Source organism: Bos mutus, chromosome 7 (assembly GCF_027580195.1).
Source record: "Bos mutus isolate GX-2022 chromosome 7, NWIPB_WYAK_1.1, whole genome shotgun sequence".
Taxonomy (NCBI): domain Eukaryota; kingdom Metazoa; phylum Chordata; class Mammalia; order Artiodactyla; family Bovidae; genus Bos; species Bos mutus.
Genome location: NC_091623.1, coordinates 61446501 through 61467079, shown reverse-complemented (window position 1 = coordinate 61467079; position 20579 = coordinate 61446501). Strand labels below are relative to the sequence as shown.

The following is a 20579-nucleotide window of genomic DNA, read 5'->3' as shown; positions in this document are numbered from 1 at the left end:
CCCCCTAATTTGTGCAGTGTAAAATGGTTAAAATAGTGAACTTATTAGGTTTTCCTGGTGGCCAGGTTCAATCCCTAGGTCGTGAAGATCCTCTGGAGGAGGGAACAGCAACTCACTCCAGTATTCTTCGAGAATTCCATGGACAGAGGAACCTGGCGGGATACAGTCCATGGGGTCGCAAAGAGTCAAACATGACTGAAATGATGAACGCTTTACCACTTACTCATGTTATTTAAAATTTATCTCAATTTAAAAAGTCTAAAATAATCTATTGCATTTCTACACATGAACAATGTGCAATTCCCAAAAGAAAATTATGAGAACAATTCTGTTCACAATAAGCATCAAAAAATACTTAAGAAAGCTTACCAAAAGTAGTACAAGATCTGCAATTAAAAACTACAAAATACTGATGAAAGAAATTAAGACATAAATAGATACATCATGTTCATGTATTGGAAGATTCAATAGTGTCAGAATAGTAATTCAACACAATCCCTACCAAAATCCTAGGTGGTATTGCGTGTGTGTGTGTTTGTGTGTGTAAACTGACAAAGTGTCCCTAAAACTTTTATATAAAAATGCAAAGGACCTAGAAAAGTAAAAACAACTTTGACAGAGTAACAAAATTAGAAAACATACACTACCTAATTTCAAAACATTTTACAAAGCTACAGTAAATAAAACAGGACAGACATGGAATAGAACTGACAATCCAGAAATAAGCCCACCTATTTGTGGTCAAGACCACAAGGGGTCAAGACCATCCCCATGGAAAAGAAATGCAAAAAAGCAAAATGGCTGTCTGGGGAGGCCTTACAAATAGCTGTGAAAAGAAGAGAAGCAAAAAGCAAAGGAAAAAAGGAAAGATATAAACATCTGAATGCAGAGTTCCAAAGAATAGCAAGAAGAGATAAGAAAGCCTTCTTCAGCGATCAGTGCAAGGAAATAGAGGAAAACAACAGAATGGGAAAGACTAGAGATCTCTTCAAGAAAATCAGAGATACCAAAGGAACATTTTATGCAAAGATGGGCTCGATAAAGGACAGAAATGGTATGGACCTAACAGAAGCAGACGATATTAAGAAGAGATGGCAAGAATACACAGAAGAACTGTACAAAAAAGAGCTTCACGACCCAGATAATCACGATGGTGTGATCACTGACCTAGAGCCAGACATACTGGAATGTGAAGTCAAGTGGGCCTTAGAAAGCATCACTATGAACAAAGCTAGTGGAGGTGATGGAATTCCAGTTGAGCTATTCCAAATCCTGAAAGATGATGCTGTGAAAGTGCTGCACTCAATATGCCAGCAAATTTGGAAAACTCACCAGTGGCCACAGGACTAGAAAAGGTCAGTTTTCATTCCAATCCCAAAGAAAGGCAATGCCAAAGAATGCTCAAACTACCACACAATTGCACTCATCTCACACGCTAGTAAAGTAATGCTCAAAATTCTCCAAGCCAGGCTTCAGCAATATGTGAACCGTGAACTTCCAGATGTTCAAGCTCCTTTTAGAAAAGGTAGAGGAACCAGAGATCAAATTGCCAACATCCGCTGGATCACGGAAAAAGCAAGAGAGTACCAGAAAAAACACCTATTTCTGCTTTATTGACTATGCCAAAGCCTTTGACTGTGTGGATCACAATCAACTGTGGAAAATTCTGAAAGAGATGGGAATACCAGACCACCTGACCTGCCTCTTGAGAAATCTGTATGCAGGTCAGGAAGCAACAGTTAGAACTGGACATGGAACAACAGACTGGTTCCAAATAGGAAAAGGAGTACGTCAAGGCTGTATATTGTCACCCTGCTTATTTAACTTAAATGCAGAGTACATCATGAGAAACGCTGGACTGGAAGAAGCACAAGCTGGAATCAAGATTGCCGGGAGAAATATCAATAACCTCAGATATGCAGATGACACCACCCTTAAGGCAGAAAGTGAAGAGGAACCAAAAAGCCTCTTGATGAAAGTGAAAGTGGAGAGTGAAAAAGTTGGCTTAAAGCTCAACATTCAGAAAACGAAGATCATGGCATCTGGTCCCATCACTTCAGGAGAAATAGATGGGGCAACAGTGGAAACAGTGTCAGACTTTATTTTTCTGGGCTCCAAAATCACTGCAGATGGTGACTGCAGCCATGAAATTAAAAGACACTTCCTCCTTGGAAGCAAAGTTATAACCAACCTAGATAGCATATTCAAAAGCAGAGACATTACTTTGCCAACAAAGGTCCGTCTAGTCAAGGCTATGGTTTTTCCTGTGGTCATGTATGGATGTGAGAGCTGGACTGTGAAGAAGGCTGAGCGCCGAAGAATTGATGCTTTTGAAGTGTGGTGTTGGAGAAGACTCTTGAGAGTCCCTTGGACTGCAAGGAGATCCAACCAGTCCATTCTGAAGGAGATCAGCCCTGGGATTTCTTTGGAAGGAATGATGCTAAAGCTGAAACTCCAATACTTTGGCCACCTCATACGAAGAGTTGACTCATTGGAAAAGACTCTGATGCTGGGAGGGACTGGGGGCAAGAGGAGAAGGGGACATCAGAGGATGAGACGGCTGGATGGCATCACTGACTCGATGGACGTGAGTCTCAGTGAACTCCGGGAGTTGGTGTTGGACAGGGAGGCCTGGCGTACTGGGATTCATGGGGTCGCAGAGAGTCGGACATGACTGAGCAACTGATGTCATATGATCTGTGGTCAGTTGAATTTTGATAAAAACACCAAGTTAATTCAATAGAGATAGAGTAGTCTTCTTGGAGAAGGCAATGGCACCCTACTCCAGTACTCTTGCCTGGAAAATCCCATGGATAGAGGAGCCTAGTGGGCTGCAGTCCATGGGGTCGCACAGAGTCGGACACGACTGAGCGACTTCACTTTCACTTTCATGCATTGGAGAAGGAAATGGCAACCCACTCCAGTGTTCCTGCCTGGAGAATCCCAGGGACGGGGGAGCCTGCTGGGCTGCCATCTATGAGGTCGCACAGAGTCGGACACGACTGAAGTGACTTAGCAGCAGCAGTCTTCTCAATAAATGATGCTGGAACAATTAGACATCCACAAGCAAGATAGGGAAAAAAGGGAGTGAGACAGAGAAAGCAAAAAAAAAAAACCTCAGACCCCAACTTCACATCATATATAAAAATTAAAATTGGCCAGAGGGCTTTCCCAGTGGCTCAGTGGTAAAGAATCTGCCTGCCAATGCAGGAGACACAGGTTCAATCCCTGGTCAGGAATCCCACATGCTATGGAGCAACTAAGCCCACGTGCCACATATACTGGGCCTTGTGCTCCGCATAAGGAGACGCCAGTGCAACAAGAAGCCTGCACACTGCAACTAGAGAGTAGCCCTGGCTCACCACAACTAGAGAAAAGCCCATGGAGCAATGAAGACCAAGCACAGCCAAAAAATAAATCAAATTATTTTTAAGAAATGTAAGATCTTAAATGCAGTGATGGTGACTGCAGCCATGAAATTAAAAGACGCTTACTCCTTGGAAGGAAAGTTATGACTAACCTAGATAGCATATTCAAAAGCAGAGACATTGCTTTGCCAACAAAGGTCCATCTAGTCAAGGCTATGGTTTTTCCAGTGGTCATGTATGGATGTGAGAGCTGGACTATAAAGAAAGCTGATGGGGAACACATGTACACCCGTGGCGGATTCATGTTGATGTATGGCAAAACCAATACAATAATGTAAAGTAATTAGCCTCCAATTAAAATAAATAAATATTAAAAAACCAAATTGAATAATAAAAATCATATAGCCATCTCAATAGATGCAGAAAAGCTTTTGACACATTCAACAGATATTTACGATAAAAGCTCTCAATAAAGTGCAATTAAAGGGGACAAACCTCAACATAATAATAGTTTTGTGTGACAAACCCACAGCCAATATATCATGCTCAATGGTGAAAAGAAAAAAGTATTTCCTCTAAATCAGGAATAAAATAAGGCTGCCTACTTTTGCTAATTTTATTCAATATAGAATTGGAAGTCTAAGTCAGAGCAATCAGGAAAGATAAAAAAAAAAAAAGAAAGCTGAGCGGAGAAGAATTGATGCTTTTGAACTGTGGTGTTGGAGAAGACTCTGGAGAGTCCCTTGGACTGCAAGGAGATCCAACCAGTCCATCCTAAAGGAGATCAGTCCTGGGTGTTCATTGGAAGGACTGATGTTGAAGCTGAAACTCCAATACCTTGGCCACCTCATGCAAAGAGCTGACTCACTAGAAAAGACTCTGATGCTGGGAGGGATTGGGGGCAGGAGGAGAAGGGGACGACAGAAGATGAGATGGCTGGATGGCATTACTGAGTTGATGGACGTGAGTCTCAGTGAATTCTGGGAGTTGGTGATGGACAGGGAGGCCTGGCGTCCTGGGATTCATGGGGTCCCAAAGAGTCGGACACGACTGAGCGACTGAACTGAATGAAGATCTACTTGTTTACAACTTCTAGATAAAAACACAGGAGAAAATCTTTGTGGTCCTGGGTTTGGAAAAAATTTCTGAGCTATGTCACCAAAAAAGCATGTGATAAGAAAAGAAAAACTGATAGTGAGACTTCAACGAAATATAAAACTTTTCAAAAAACATCACTAAGAAAATGAAAAGACAAGCCACAGACTGGGAGAAATATTTTCAAATCACATATCTGATCATGTATATGAGTCCAATATATAAAGAGCATGACTAAATAATAAGAACACAGGCAACCAAATTTTAAAATGGGTAAAATATTTTAAGAGATATTTTACCAAGAAGATATATAAATGACCAATAAGTACACAGATGTTTCATGCTGTTAATCATTAGGGAAATACAATGAGATACCACTACATATCCTCTAGAATAGCTATAATTAAGAAGAATGATAGTTTAAGAGTTGGTGAGAATGTAAAGAAATTAGAACTCTCATACCATGCTGTCGGGAAAAAAGAAGTACAGTCACCACTACGGAAACCTGTTTTGCAGTTTCTTCAAAAGATAAACATACATAAACCACAAGACACAAGCAATTTCACTCCTAGGTATCTATCCAAGACAAATTTTGAAACTTATCTGCACAAAGACTTAACGTTTTTAAAAGACAAAAGAATGTTCCTAACAGCATCATTTTTAATGGCAAAAAAACTGGCATCATTCAAATCCCCAAAGATCACAAAAGGTGGTGTTTTCATATAAAGAGTCACGTCTAACTCTTTCAGACCCAGGTACTGCAGCCCACCAGGCTCCTCAGTCCATGAAATTCTCCAGGTAAGAATACTGGAGAATTCTTCTCCAAAGAATCTTCCCAACCCAGGAATCAAACCCCGGTCTCCTGCACTGCAGGCAGATTCTTTACTGTCTGAGTCACAATGCTTGGATGACATCACCAACTCAGTGGACGTGAGTTTGAGCATACTCGATGAGACAGTGAAACCTGGCATGCTGCAGTCCACGAGGTGGCACAGAGTCGAATACAACTGATCAAGTCAAAGAAAACAGATAAAGACAAAATAGTGTACAATCTGATTTATATGAAATTCTAAAGAAAGGCAAAACTAGACAGAAACCAGGTCCATGGTTGCTGGGGGTAGGACTGCAAAGGGACACGGAACTTACGGGGATGATAAAACTGATGGTTTCACAACTGTATGTATTTACTACAACTCAAACTGTACAATTCAATTATACAATTACAGTGGGTGAAATCACCGGGTATTATTAATAACTTGATAAAAAGTTGTTTAGAAGTAAACTAAAGTACTTACCATTGTAGCCTTCGAGAACAGAATCAATAATAGGTCTGGCAGTTAAGTTATAAACATCTAGTTGTTTACTCTCTGGTCCAAAAACAGTATCAAAAGTAAATGTCTTTGGAGGTTCATTGGAAGAATCAGTCTTATGTACAGTGATAGTTCCCCTCATCTCATCCACACTGACAGCCTGTTTGTAGCACATTGATTTCTCTCTCTCATTGAGGGGCCGGCACCTAACAACCACCTTCACATTATCGCAGCTTTCCGGCTTCTCTGATTTATTGATCTGGTGGAGAAAATATTCACAAATAACGAAAAGAACATTTACTTTTACCTTCAACAGATTAAATTTAAAACCTGAAAAGGCTACTTTGCCACCTCAGTGCCTTGCACACATTAAACACTCCATAATTATTTGTTAAATTTAATTAAAGATCTTACAGATATATAGAAAAACTTATTAAAAAGGTATAAAAATAGTTTCTTTTATAATACAAATAAGGAAAGAGGTAATTTAATTTACATTTATAGTTAATGCTATTCAGGCAGAAAATCAGAATCTGTAGGAGACTTGTCTTTCTGCACAAAGTCCCTGACTTCCTCTGAGTTTCCTGCCTATAGAAAAACAAACGTGAATGTGGTTAATAACTTTAATCAAGAATCCAGTAGTAGGTCCTCTGTGCCCTCTCAGACTTTCAATTTTCTTTTCTACAATGCATTAGTTTAAAAAAAGATATTAATCAAATAATACATCCACATATGGTCTACTTTTCCTATATTAGTGAAAGAAAAAAAAAAGCCTAATGGCAGAGAAAAAATATTTTGGAAAAAATTTTTAAATGACTCTACCTTTATGAACATTTGTATACGTCAAGTTTCAAACTTTGAAATTCTATGATTAAGCATCTATATTAAAATTCAATCCAATTATTAAATATAATCCAATTATTATCCAGTTTAACAGTTAAGTTGAACAGATACTAAATTCCTACTCTTTCAGATACTCTAAGCATCAGAGAAACAAACATGAGCCACTGTCATTCACAAGGAATAGATGATATCAATTCAACACACTTCTTTCCATCTCTACTTTCACCACCTTATTCCAGGTTATTATCTTGTCCCGAATTATAAGAGATTCCTAACTGTACTGCTGGGCTTCCCTGGTGGCTCAGCGATAATCTGCCTGGCAATTCAGGAGTCTCAGGTTCGATCCCTGGGTTGGGAAGATCCCCTGGAGAAGAAAATGACAACCCACTGCAGTATTCCTGCCTGGGAAAATCCCAAGGTCAGAGGAGCCCCGGAGGCTCCAGTCCATTGGGTGGCAAAGAGTTGGACATGACTTAGCAACTAAACACCACCACCAACTGTACTGTTGCATCTAATTAGGTTCCCCTATGGTCTGTTCTCTACCTGGCGGTTGGTTTCAACAAATCTAATTATGTCACTCCCCTACTCAGAACTCTTTAGTTTCCCACAGATTTCAGGATAAAAGTCAAAATCCTTACAGTGGTCTGTGAGGTCTGGTTCTGGCCCATGTCCACTTCTCCAGCTTTATTTCACAAGTTACTCTGCTTGGCTTTCTTAGTCACAGCCACACTGGCTTTCTTTTAGGCCTTTTCTTGTCTTCATGCTTCCTCTCACCACACTCCTTTCCAGGTGCTGTTTCTTATGCCTAAAACATACTCCACCCTCTTCAATTACTTTGCAGAGCTCAGCTCAATAGCTCCTTCACCTGGGAAGACTTCCCTGACTGCTAAGTCCCCGACTAGAGTTGACCTAATATAGGTCCTGATAGCACCATTCTTTCTTCTGCATTGGTTACAATTTTATTTATTTATTTTTTGGCTTCTTATTCTATTAAAGTCCCTGTCTGTATCTAAATGAGAAGTTCCAAACAGGTACTCAGTCAAGGGACTAAATTTAGCCCACAAATGTCTTTTGTTTGGCTCCTATTATCTAAAAATCTTTTAAGTTAGTTGCTAAATTTAAAAATTAGAAATCTCATTAAAATAACAATCTCTAGATTCTCTGAAAAAAATAAGATATCTGACATTTGTAAGCCAGCATTCCTACATGGCAACATTCAGACAATTCACCAGAGTCTACTTCTATCTACTGTATGCCATCTATCCACTTCACTTAGTTAACCGTCCTATCACTGTAAACATGTGTGGTTTTCACCTCTGCCCTACAGGGCAAGCTTTTCCCTTCCCAAGTTCAAGAACCTGGCTGGTTTTGCTCAATAGTGTATCTCCAGTGCCTAGTATGTAGTTGTTGTTGTTGTTTAGTAGCTAAGTCGTGACCCTATGGACTGTAGCCCGCCAGACTCCTCTGTCCATGGGATTTTCCAGGTAAGAATACTGGAGTGGGTTGTCTTTTCCTTCTGCAGGGGAACCTCCCCAACCAGGGACCAAACCAGCTTCTCCTGTATTCAGTTCAGTCGCTCAGTCCTGTATTACCGGGGGGATTCTTTACCACTGAGCCACCAGTGTGGCTGGTGCCCAGTAATAAATTGTTGAATAAATTGATAATTAAATAGAAAGCAACAAGGAACAAATATTAAGCGTCTAATGCTAAAAGTCAAGCACTGTCCTTCAAGCCTCCTGCGCATTATCTTATTTCATCCTGATACCCCCATGAGGAAAAGTTTAATTACGCAGAAAAGAAGAACCCAGAAAGATAAATTACCCAGGGCCTCGCAACCGGCCACTTCTCAGGTGTTCTCCATGACCCTATAATGGACTTACGACGCCTGCTTAAGAGAACGATAATAATCTGTGAAATCCTACAAGACGAACATACGACCACCCACCACTCACCCCCTCACGTAAATAACCGGCCACAGTTGAAGTGTTCCCCATGACTGGACTTACGACGCCCCCTTATTAAGTCACACGATAATAATCTGTGAAATCCTACAAGACAAGCATACCATCACCCACCACTCACCCGCCTCACACACAAAGACACCTACGGATTACATTCTGCACTGTAAGCTAGAGCGCCACGAGAGGGATGACAGCTCGAGTCAGAGGCCTGGAGTAGGGACAGACAACCCGTGCTCTGCTGCCTTCCGGAGCTTGGCTCCGCGACGCAGAGATCCACCCGGCATCCAAGAGCCAACCCTCCGCGGCCGCTCCTAGACCGCCTACCCAGAGAACAGGGCTGGGAGCGAGAGCGCATCCTCTGGCACAGCGCCTTTATGTCAAGCACCCCAGGCCTTTCGGGATGCACCAGCGACCAAGGTCGCAAGGCCTGCTCCGGGCCCCTCCCAGGGTCGGGTGGACCCCCACATGCCCGGGCCCAACCGCCTGGCTCCCACACCGCTTGGCCCGCCCGGCCCGGCCCGGCCCGGCCCGGCCCCGCCCCACCCCACCCCACCCGAGCCGCCCGCCTGCTCCTCGCCTCCATGGTAACGGCCGCGCCACCCGGCCAGGCCGCAGAGATGAGGAGGAACCCCAGCGGCTGAATGACTCTTCTTACCGGCATTGCGGCTTCCTCCCGTGCCCCGCGGACGTCCCCGCCCGGGGTGCAGTCCAACGACAACGGGCTCGCGGGAGAGGCGGATCAGAGACTACCGAAACACTACCTTGGCGCACCCAAGACTGCGGCTCCTCTGGTGAAAGCTCGCTGTGCGCAGGCGCATTCCGAGCTCGCCCCGCCCCGTCCCCGGGCACGAGGCTTCCTCCGCCTCTTGTATTACGCCTGCGCCAGAACTTTCCGAGTCCGTCTCCTAGGAAGCCACTGCGCTTGCGCAATGCTGCCATTCCGCTGCCGCTGGAAATCTGGCCGGATTTAGAGGTGGGGTATCTGACTACTACCGATGGGGAAGAAGAGGCAGTCGTAGACCGGCAACGCCGCCCATCTTCTAGCGCTTGCTGTGTTCTAAATATTATAAACAACGATAGCAATTGTACATTGTGTTTCCTCAGAAGAGCCACCTTACATATGTTATTGTGCTTGATTGCCAACTTGATTATGACCTGTCTCGCCATTAGCTGAGGAACTTTGTTAGTATTCTCACAATTACCTCCAGAGCCTAGAATAGAAGCTGGCACAAGGTGGGTTTTCAATAAATATTTGTGAAAGATATTTGGCAAAACTAATACAATTATGTAAAGTTTAAAAATAAAATAAAATTTTAAAAATAAATAAATATTTGTGAAAGAAAGAATGATCTATCTTAACCTCTCCCCTGAACACCGCTCTGCTTGGACGTACAATAGACATTTCAAGTTTATCATGTCCAAAATTGAAACGTTGATTCCCACTTCCTATCACCTACTAGTACCTACGCCACATCTGTTAAACATAAACAATTTTAAAAGTCCATCACAATAATGTAAGCTGGATTCTGACAATTGATCAAGTTAAAACCAGTCTTTTTCTCTCATACTTAATATCCAATCTTTCTATAGAACTAGACTAGTAGTCTCTATCTCAGAAGTAGAACCAGAATCTGACCACTTTGAGCACCACCATCTCTCACCTGTATTACTAAACAGCTCAGAACTGGTTTCCTTGCAGTGCATCCTTACCCATCCTAGTCTACTTTCAACACAAGAGACGGAGTGCTGGTGTTAAAATGAGTCAGATACTGTTGGTGGCTCAACGGTAAAGAATCCGCCTTCCAATACAGGAGATGGAGGTTCTATCCCTGGGTGAGGAAGATCCCCTGGAGAAGGAAATGGCAACCTACTCCAGTAGTCTTGCCTGGGAAATTCCATGGATAGAATGGCCTGGCAGCTACAGTGGGTAGGGTTGCAAAAACTCTGACATGGCTTAGCAACTAAAAAAACACTGCCTTCATTCATAACCTGCCAGTAATTTCTCATCTCCCAGCATAAAAGTCACAGGCTTGGATCACAATCCCTGTTTCCTGCAATATTCCCTCTTACTCATTATTGAAAACTGTACTTTGGCCACCTCATGCAAAGAGTTGACTCATTGGAAAAGAGTCTGATGCTGGGAGGGATTGGGGGCAAGAGGAGAAGGGGACGACAGAGGATGAGATGGCTGGATGGCATCACTGACTCGATGGACGTGAGTCTCAGTGAACTCCGGGAGTTGGTGATGGACAGGGAGGCCTGGCGTGCTGTGATTCATGGGGTCGCAAAGAGTCGGACACGACTGAGCGACTGATCTGATCTGATCTGATTTGATCCCTCTCGCACCAGCTCCAGTTGGCCTCCTTGATTCATCTGACCTTGCAGGCATGGTTTCATGATAGAATACAAGGCCTTCTATGCTTGCAGTAGGAGCTAATAAAAATACTTAGTGTCAGCATACTGTTCTAAGTGCTTTAATTCCTTTTTAATTATTAATTTAATTCACATAAAAACTTTTTAAAATAGGTACTATTAGTCATTTTTATAGAAAATAGGAGGAACTATTTCAGATTTAAAAAACTGAAGCATAGAGCCATTAAGTAAATAACTTGTCCAAGGTCATACATATGGGCAGCAACAAAGCCCAGATCCAAAGCCAGGCCCTGCCTAGAAAGCTCCTCAATAAATATTGCCTGACTCCCTCATTGCCTTCAGAATATATTTGTTCACATATCACCTCCTTGGTGAACCCCACCAATGATCTCTCTACTTAAAATGCCAACCTTCAGATATTTTCCCAGTCGTCCAGTGGTTAGGACTCTGCTCTCCAATGCAGGGGATGCAGGTTCCATCCCTGGTCAGGGAACTAAGATCCCACATGGCACATGGTACAGCCAAAAACTAAAGAAGAAAACAAAATTCCTATCTTCAGTCCCAGCCTTGTTATCTTCCCTCCCTAGTTTATATTTCTCCATAGTACTTACCACTCTCTGATATATGATAGATACAATATATATCTGCTTTATTGAGATTCACCAGTTTATACAATTCAATGATTCTTACTGTATACAGAGCTGTGTGACCATAACCACAATTGATTTTAAACATTTTCATCACACCCAAAAGAAACACTTATAGCTATCACTCCCCCTTCCCCCTTGCAACATCCCAGCCCTAGGCAACCACTAATCTACTTTCTGTATCTATAGATTTGCCTATTTTGGACTTATCATATAGATAGAATTATATAATATGTAACCTTTTGTGAAATGATGTCTATCACTTAGAATAATATTTTCAAGCATCACCCCTATTGTAACATAACAATAATCCTTTTTATGGCTGAATAATGTTCTATTGTATGAATAGACCACATTTTTATCTATTTATCAATTGATGAACATTTGGGTTGTCTCTACTTTTTGGTACTATGGACAATAAGTTTTTGTAAACATGTTTCATTTCTCTTGGGTATATACTACAAGTGAAATTGATGGATCATTTAGTAACTCTAATGTTTAACATTTTGAGGAACTATCAAGTTGTTTTCCAAAGTGGCTGTACCACCAGCAGTGTAAGAGGATTTCCATTCCCACCAGCAGCTATGAGGTTTACAATTTTCTCTACCTCCTCGCCACCACCTGCTGTTGTCTTGAATTGCTTATTATGACCATCCTGCTGATGTAAAATAGCATCTCATTGTAGTTTCTATTTGTACTTCCTTGATGATTAGTAATGTTGGACATGATTTCACACACTCTTTGACCATCTGAATATCTTCTTCAGAGAAATGTCTAATCAATTCTTTGCCCTTTTCATTATTAAGTTGTAAGAATTCTTTGTATATTCTAAATACAAGTCTCTTTTCAGATACATGATATACATGTGCTTTCTCCTGTTATGTGTGTTGTATTTTGAATCACTAGATGCTGCTCTTTGAAGCACGAAAGTTTTAAATTTTGATCAAGTCCAAAATTTTCTTTTCTTGTTTATTTTCTTGTACATTTGGTGCAAATCTAAGAAACCACTGCCTAACTCAAGACATGAAGATTTTTTTTTTAACAGTTTTCTAGTTTTAGCTCTTACATTTAGATCTATGATTTATTCTGAGTTATTTTTGTATATGATATGTTATTGGGATCCAGTTTCATTCTTCTGCACGTGAATATTCATCTGTCCTATCACATTTGCTGAAAAGAATGTTCTTTCCCCCACTGAATTATTGTAGCAACCTGGGCAAATGACAATTGGTCATAAATATGAGGGTTGACTTCCAGATTCTCAATTCAATTCCATGGATCTATATGTCCATCCAGTACTATATTGTCTTGATTATCATAGGCTTGTAGTAAGTTTTGAAATTAGATACTGCGAAGCCTATATATCTGCTTTTTCAAGGTAGTTTTGGTCATTCTGAATTCCTTGGTTGTTCATAGGAATTTTTAAAACACCTTGTTAGTTTAGATCTATGATCTATTTTCAGTAATTTTTGTATATGATATGATATAGGTATCAAAAAGACAGCTAGAAACTTAACAGGGATTATGTTGAATTGATAGTTCTGGAACTATTGCTATTTTAATAATTTAAATCTCCCTGTTCATAAACATGGAATGTCTCTCCATTTATTTAGATCTTCTTTAATTTTTTTCAGTAATGTTCTGTAGTTTTCTGTAGCATACACACATATTCCCCAAGGGTAACCACTATCTTCCGAGAAGGCAATGGCAACCCACTCCAGCACTCTTGCCTGGAAAACCCCATGGACAGAGGAGCCTGGTAGGCTGCAGTCCATGGGGGTCGCTAAGAGTCGGACACGACTGAGCGACTTCACTTTCACTTTTCACTTTCCTGCATTGGAGAAGGACATGGCAACCCACTCCAGTGTTCTTGCCTGGAGAATCCCAGGAAAGGGGGAGCCTGGTGAGCTGCCGTCTATAGGGTCACGCAGAGTCGGACACAACTGAAGCGACTTAGCAGCAGCAGCAGCAACCACTATCTTGACTCTAAAATTACAGATCCATTCTTCATGCTTTTTATAAATGAAATCATACAGCATCAATTCTTTTTTATCTGTCTTCCAACATTCAATATTATGTTTGTAAGAGTCTTCCTTACAATGTGGTATAGTATCCCCTATATCGTGTGACTATACCACAATTTGTTTATCCCATTCAATTATAGATGGACATTTAGGTTGTATCCAGTTTAGGGCTATTACAAATAGTGCTTCTATGAACATGTAGGCTCACATATGCATTTCTGTTGGACATACATCTAGGAGTGGAATTGCTGGGATTTTCATATATTCTACGCAAGCTTTCCTCTTTCCTGACTAGAATATAAGTTCCACCTCTCTTCTATTCATATAGGTCTTCCCTAGTGGCTCAGACGCTAAAGCGTCTGCCTACAATGCGGGAGACCTGGGTTCGATCCTTAGGTCGGGAAGATCCCCTGGAGATATGAGACGGCAACCCACTCCTCTTGCCTGGAAAATCCCATGGACGGAGGCGCCTGGTAGGCTACAGTCCATGGGGTCGCAAAGAGTCGAACACGACTGAGCGATTTCACTTCACTTCACTTCTCTTCTATTCACTGTTATTTTCCAGCGCCTAACACATTGCAGCCTTCAATAGATAACCTTCTCCCCAGCCGCCCCACCCCGGCTGGGGACTCTGCACCTGGGGCTAGGGCTTTAGGTGCGGAAGAGGGGCTCGGTAGGTGGGCATGGGGTGGAGTAAGAGTGGAGAGGATCTTTCACCCACCTGCGCGTTCTCCCTCCCGCCGCGTCCCAGGGCCGGGAGGAGTGGGCCCCAGCGCGCCAGGACAGTCCCAGGGCCAGGAGGGGGGGTGGGCCAGCTGGGCCCGCTCCGCCCCGCCCCGCCTCGTGGCCTCCCCAGCTGCAAGTCACTGACGCTGGGTAGAAAACGCCGAGCTAAGCCGGGACCCAGACCTAGGATCTGACGCAGCCATGGCTTCCGGAGGGCGGCATGCGCCGCAGAACTCGGCCTCGGAGGTGAGACCCTCCCGGTGTCCAGGTAAGAGTTCGGACGAAAGTCTAGGCGAAATGGCCCTTCGCTGTCCGCTCCCCCCGCGGCCGTGGAACGTCTCTCTCTCCGCGGCGATCCAGAAAAGTTTCTCGGAGGCGTGCCTGCGCGATGCGCTCCGGTTCCCCGCGCCTCCTTCGTGGACCAGATCCGTGCGGGGGGGAATGCGCGCTCGGCCACCTGCAGGCCCCGATCCCGCCGCAGCTCGGGGGCCGTCGCCCGCACCATCTACGCAGCCCCCTGTCCCCAGCGCCCCCAGGCTCATGCAGAAAACCTGGGGAGGCTTCCCGGACCAGCGCCGGCTGCTCGCCTACCTGACGCAGGCCCAGGGCCGCGAGGCGCGTCTGTGGCGGGGTGGCCAACTCCAGGTACCGGTACCCTCGCGGGGCCCACCCGGAATCACGGTCATCCCCCTCCCTCACGCGCGCACGGGACGAGGCCGGGTTCCACGTGCACCCGCGACCAGGTGAGCCGCACCCTGGAGCCTGCACCCTCCCCAGGTGCGTCCCTCTCACGAGGCGAAAGACGAGATTCCCCAGCTTATCTCACTGAAACGGTGCTTCATTAGAGGGCTTTGGAAGATGGCTTGAGTTGGGGAATTCGGCTGAAGACCCAAAAAACGGGCGCAGGAAGGAGAAGGCCTGAATGGGGGAACAACTGCACGAGAGAGACACTTTTACGTGACCGCTGTTTATGGTGAAGGGGCTTCTTACAACCCCTCTGGTCCAGCCACTGATGGACTGAGACCGACGACCTTCTCTGCTCTCTCCCACCTCCTTTCAGCAGGCTGAGATTTGCGAAGCCTTCAGAGAAGTTGTGTTGTGGCTCCTGAGAGTTGAGAACATCTTTGACTTCTCTCAGACCACGTTTAACCTGGCTCTCTCCATCTTCAGCCGCCTCATAGTTTCAGTAAAGGTAGGGGAGTTATGAGGGATGGTGACAGATGGTTGGGTGTGGAAACTGACCTTTGTTTCCTGTTGCTACCTGACAGGGGAGCCATCCCAGGTGCTCAAACCCAACATTATAAATAAGTCAATGGCTCCAAGAATAGGACTGGAATTGGAAAATCCTACCACCTTACCTGTCTGGTTCCGTGTTGTATGGCCATCAGTGGTCAGCCTGAGGCCAGGAGGGGGCTGTGTGTTACCTGAGATGATGCTGTATTTCCCATCTCCAGTCAGTCTTCTAACAAAGAGCTATTGACTAGTCATCTGTGGTTCTGAAACCAGGAGGTTTTCACTGGTCATATCGAAAAATGGGGCTAAATTCCTTGCAAATAAATACAATGTCTTTTTTAAAAATTAAAAAAAAAAAAAAAAAACTCGATTTCTTAAAAACAACAAAAAACCCACAGATGCTTTATGGTTAGTCTCTGACACTCATATTCTCAAATGTGTCTCTTCCATACTGCAGATAAAAAAGCATTTACTCCATTGTGTCACAATTACTTCCTTGAGACTTGCTACAAAAGTTAATGAAGAAGAGGAGGTATGCATCCCTGGAAGCTGATTAAGGGCTGCTTTTGAGGTTTAGGGGTGTTTAACATTGGAAACACGAGTTTCCTGAAAGGTCTGTGATCTTGGGAATGGACATTTTGGAAAAGTCACACCTCCCAGGATCTCTGCTGTCCCTTCCTTAAGCTTGTCAGACGCTGGTGGTGGTGGTTTAGTCGCTAAGTCCTGTCCGACTCTTGCGACCCCATGGACTATAGCCTGCCACACTCCTCTGTGGAATTTCCTAGGCAAGGATACTGGAGTGGATTGCCATTTCCTTCTCCAGGAAAACTTTCCAACTCAGGGATCAAACCTAGGCCTCCTGAAGGATTCTTTACCCATCTGAGCCATGGGAATTCTGGTACCCCACAAAAGGGAAAATAGAACAGCTGAATTGTCCTAGCCCAGCAAACCCGGAAGCCTGACCTCCTGGCAGATATATCTTGCTGCATTGGTTGATGGAAGATGTCACTTCCCACTAAGCAGAGGAAAGTGGCCTCCCAGACCATATGGCCTAATAGCCATCCCCCAGAAACTACATCCAAGAAAGCTGCTTGAGACTTAAGGACTTGCCTGTGTCAAAGAAACTGGTCTTCAGGGAGTCTGGGACCCTCATCTGGGACGGGCAGGAGGGCCACGAGCAGTGGGTGGAAGAGAAGCCCCCGTAAGTGCTTCAGGCTTGCTTGAATTTCTCCGTTTCACTATGGCTCCTGTTCAGAAGATCCTCTCCCAGTATCCTTCCCAAACCTCTCTCCCTACTTCCCTCCCTCCAACCTCTCCCCCTTTGTGGAACCACTGCCATTTATACAAGGTCCCCTTAGCTGATCTCAAGGTCCAACGGGCCAGAAAAAGGCATGGTGTGTCCAGTTCCAAGCTTGCAATAAAAACTATTTTAACCCTGTTTGTTAGAATGTAATGTGTGCCCCGCAAAGATGCTTTTGTCCAACTAAGAACCAAGTAAATAACCCTTAAAAGAACTATTTCTAGAGGTTATATAATACTTTGTTTATCTAAAAGAGTAGGACCAAGTCTTCAATGCACTTGGTACTTGAATGTTTACTCATAGACAAGCCTTATAATTTCTCTGGGGAAAAGTCATAGCCTTCAATAGAGGCTGAAAGGAATGTGTTTGCAGCTATGGTGTTACCTGGTTCTGGGAGGTTTTATCAGTGAGTCTGACGCAGACCAGGAAGCTCAAAGGCCTACTTCTCTCTATGACTAACAATCATGGTAGTGATCAGGACCAGGAATGGGTAGAGTCCACAGCTGGAAAGCTTTGAGTGAGTTCCTACAGGTGAATGTAGGAGACGGCACAGTCCCAGCCTCCAAAGCACCTTTGGGTAGGCGTTGCAGTGCAGTTGGGGATCAAGACTTGCTGGCAGCAGATGACCATGTGACATTTACTACGCACTGTCACGACTACCTGGGGACTTGACAGATAGCCAAGATCTGGTTTGGTTTTTCTTTCAAAAGCGTTTCCTGTGGTGGGTCACTGGAAGACAGCTCTACTAGGGTCACGGATGCCCAGTCCCCAGCGATAAGAAAACAAAAGCTACTGTGACAGAGTGTAGGGCTTTGGCCTCTTTTATTTTCTTTTTACAGTTAATTCCACGCATAAAAGACTTCATAAAGCATTATGGCTCTGGCTATTCCCCGAATGAGCTCCTCAGGATGGAGCTGGCTATTTTGGACAAACTGCACTGGGACCTCTACATCGGGACACCGCTGGACTTTCTGTCCATAGTAAGTACGAGGAACTTCCAGAGCCTACCCTGGACTCATTGTGCCTTTGGAACAGCTGTTCACAATATAGGACGGCAAAGCACACGTCCTTACACATGCAGCACAGTGACGTGACCCACAAGGCTCACGACATAACGGCAAAGTGAAATATTATCTTACATCCAACACGGTTCCGCCAGACTCCCGCTTCTAAAGGACATTAACTTTACAAAGATATTTAGACGGCACTATTATGGTGAGCTTCTCTTTTAAATACACACTGCAAAAATATTTAACTTTCCATTCTATGAATACTGTACATAAAAATCTGTCTGCTTTTGCTGCACTTTACACACATTCACTTAGCTGTCTTTTATTCACCTACACACAGTCCTTACTGAGGCTTTAGACCATATTGATCTGGCACTTAAAAATGTCATGTTAGTTTGTATTTGTTTTAGTTAGAGAATGATGGTCATCCTTAAAGATAGGATTCTGTTAGTAAGGCAAAATTATGTAATATGGAAATGTCATGGGGTTTTGGTCTGTTATGAAGTGTGACGATTAAATCACGAAGGGCTGTACCATTATAAAAACTGACCACTGTGGCCAAGCGGCAGCATTTCTTCTCATGTCGAGCACATACAAGTAACTTCTCTGCTACCTTAATCTTGAACTGTATGCTTCTGTTTTTCAGAACTGAAACACTGTCAAGTGGGTACTTTAGGCTCTTAATGACCATGTCACAAAGCAGACTGTCTTTTTCTCACCAGGGTTGAAGCTTAGCTTGGCCGCACAGTGGGTATTAAGCCTCAATCCCCTTCTGGGGCCATGGATGGGAACGAAAAGGGTTGGGCAATATTTAATGTTCCCTGATGAAAATTTAAATTGTTTTTTGCACTTTTGGTCTTTGATCTATGAAAAGTATGGGGTTTTCTGTTCTAACATAAAAACCACGGTCTCCAGTTCCACGCCCTGGTGGTCCTGGGCTGGCCCCACGTGAAGGAGCTGATGCCTCAGAGGAATCCTTCCCTCCACGTCGCGTCCCTGACCAGGCAGCTGCAGCACTGTATGGCGGGCCACCAGCTGCTGCAGTTCAAGGGCTCCACACTGGCCTTGGTCATCATCACCTTAGAGCTGGAGAGGCTCATGCCCGACTGCTGTACTCCTATATCTGATCTGCTAAAGAAAGCACAGGTAGACATCAACTTTGCCCCACACCAGGCTCTCAGTTTTGCCCCTTCAGCTGATGCACTCTGCCCCCAAAAGAGTACCTGTGGCCCCTTCTCGGCCCTTGTGGGCTCCAGGAGATACTCTGGCTGTGATGACTCTGAAGAGTCTTCCTAAGGGCTAGGCTTTCCACACATGGCAAATCCTCTGGACTTGAGTATTAGGTTCCCTTCACCACAATGGGCTTCTCTGACACTGAGTGAAGCTGTGTCTCAGTGGCAGCCCTGGTAGTCAAGAGGATGTGGGGACATGTTGAGCTCAGGAGAAAACAACGCTGAGCTTAACACTGGGGAGTGTAAATTTCAGACCCTTTACCCTTTATATGGCACCAGGCACCAGGGTACTATGAGGTAGGTATGGGGAGGTCAGAATCACTCAGGATGGACAGCATAAGATGGAATGCAGTTAGAAAAATGACAGTTTTTACTGAGGTTGAAGATGGGTGTCCCTGAGACGGTGGGGTTAATGTTCTCAAGTTGGGTGATTGGAACTTCCTGGAATTGCTCCATGCTGACATTCTGGCACTCAGTTACTCATTGTTTAGAATGTAAAATGGTTCTGCCTCAAGGATGACCGCTCCGTTTTAATTACAGGTTGGTATTAGGCAGTGGAACCGCTGCAAAGAACTTGTAAAGGAGCAACTGGCAAGCCTTTAGTCATCCTCCTGAACAGCCACTTTCTGGCTCACCTGCCAGCGTCTGTGCCCTACCCCAGAACCCTTTACAGCATAATGCCAAATCTGGACTTGGACTCCTCTATATTCTAGGCTTTATGGGTCCTGTAACAAGAAAGCAAGAAGGCCTTGAAACAGCAACTGAGAAAACACTCCTGATTCTTCAGGAAAAAACAAGGGGGCAAAAAGACAGGTCAGGGTCCCTAAAGGGAAAGGTAGTCTGATAAATCAAACTCAGACTCCTGCCTCTCTCACAACCCTGGGCCCGAAACCAGGGGGAGGGAATAAATGCTCATAGTGCAGCTTGCTTTTTCTTCCTCATCAAGGGCTGTAGCAGCCTATAAGACAGCTGGACGATGAGGTCAGAGGCAGGCCTTGCTCAGGGCAGAAGGGCCAGGCTGGTGCTGACAGACAAGTTTCTGCTGCTCCACCTGCCAGAACTGGCCGCGTCTTTCCAGCTTCCCAGGCCTGTACCAAGAGCATGTGCAGGCTTCAAGTCCTAAGTACTCTGCCCGCCTTTGCAGAAACGGGATTTACCCTGACTCGCCCAGCATCTAAGTCTTTTCTTTGTAAGAACTCGATTCATAAAGTGTGCTTTATTTCATATACAGTAACCAAATCAAGCTTTAGGCATATTTCTGCTTGGTTACTCTTAGTTTACAGGCTTAACTAGAGGAATTTTTGTGTTTAGAAAATGACACTTCGAGGTGATCCTTGTGTTGGGAAGCCGCACTCCCCAAGTTTTGGTTGAGATGAGCGGGTCCTGAGGCTGAGCTCCCACTACTGCAGGGAGGAGGGAGGGACCACTAGCATGGCCGTGAGGGAGAAGCCAGCTGC

At 44.2% G+C, this 20579-nt stretch overlaps 2 protein-coding genes across 5 annotated transcripts in view; one reads left to right on the top strand and one right to left on the bottom strand.

The window, feature by feature from the left end:
* The window catches only part of KIF3A (kinesin family member 3A), an 89813-nt gene extending 80423 nt beyond the window's left edge, over nucleotides 1-9390 (bottom strand). For 2 of the 3 annotated variants that reach the window (XM_005888360.3, XM_070374005.1), the window contains exons 1-2: nucleotides 9233-9390; nucleotides 5759-6032 (exon numbers count right to left, since the gene is read on the bottom strand). In XM_005888360.3, the coding sequence (XP_005888422.1) occupies nucleotides 5759-6032; nucleotides 9233-9238 (280 nt within the window). In that variant the 5' untranslated portion in view covers nucleotides 9239-9390. Of the gene's footprint in view, nucleotides 1-5758; nucleotides 6033-8437; nucleotides 8456-9232 lie in introns of those variants that run through there. The other variant, XM_070374006.1, reaches the window with a different exon arrangement.
* Nucleotides 9391-11779: 2389 nt separating this feature from the next.
* Nucleotides 11780-20579, top strand: CCNI2 (cyclin I family member 2). 2 transcript variants are annotated; one of them, XM_070374003.1, is made up of 6 exons: nucleotides 11783-14992; nucleotides 15408-15539; nucleotides 16038-16112; nucleotides 17720-17860; nucleotides 18806-19036; nucleotides 19663-20579. In XM_070374003.1, the coding sequence occupies exons 1-6, from the start codon at nucleotides 14549-14551 to the stop codon at nucleotides 19723-19725; spliced, it is 1086 nt and encodes a 361-aa protein (XP_070230104.1). In that variant the 5' UTR covers nucleotides 11783-14548; the 3' UTR covers nucleotides 19726-20579. The 2 variants fall into 2 exon arrangements, with proteins under 2 accessions (XP_070230105.1, XP_070230104.1); XM_070374004.1 differs by lacking the exon at nucleotides 16038-16112 and having other exon boundaries at nucleotides 11780-14992.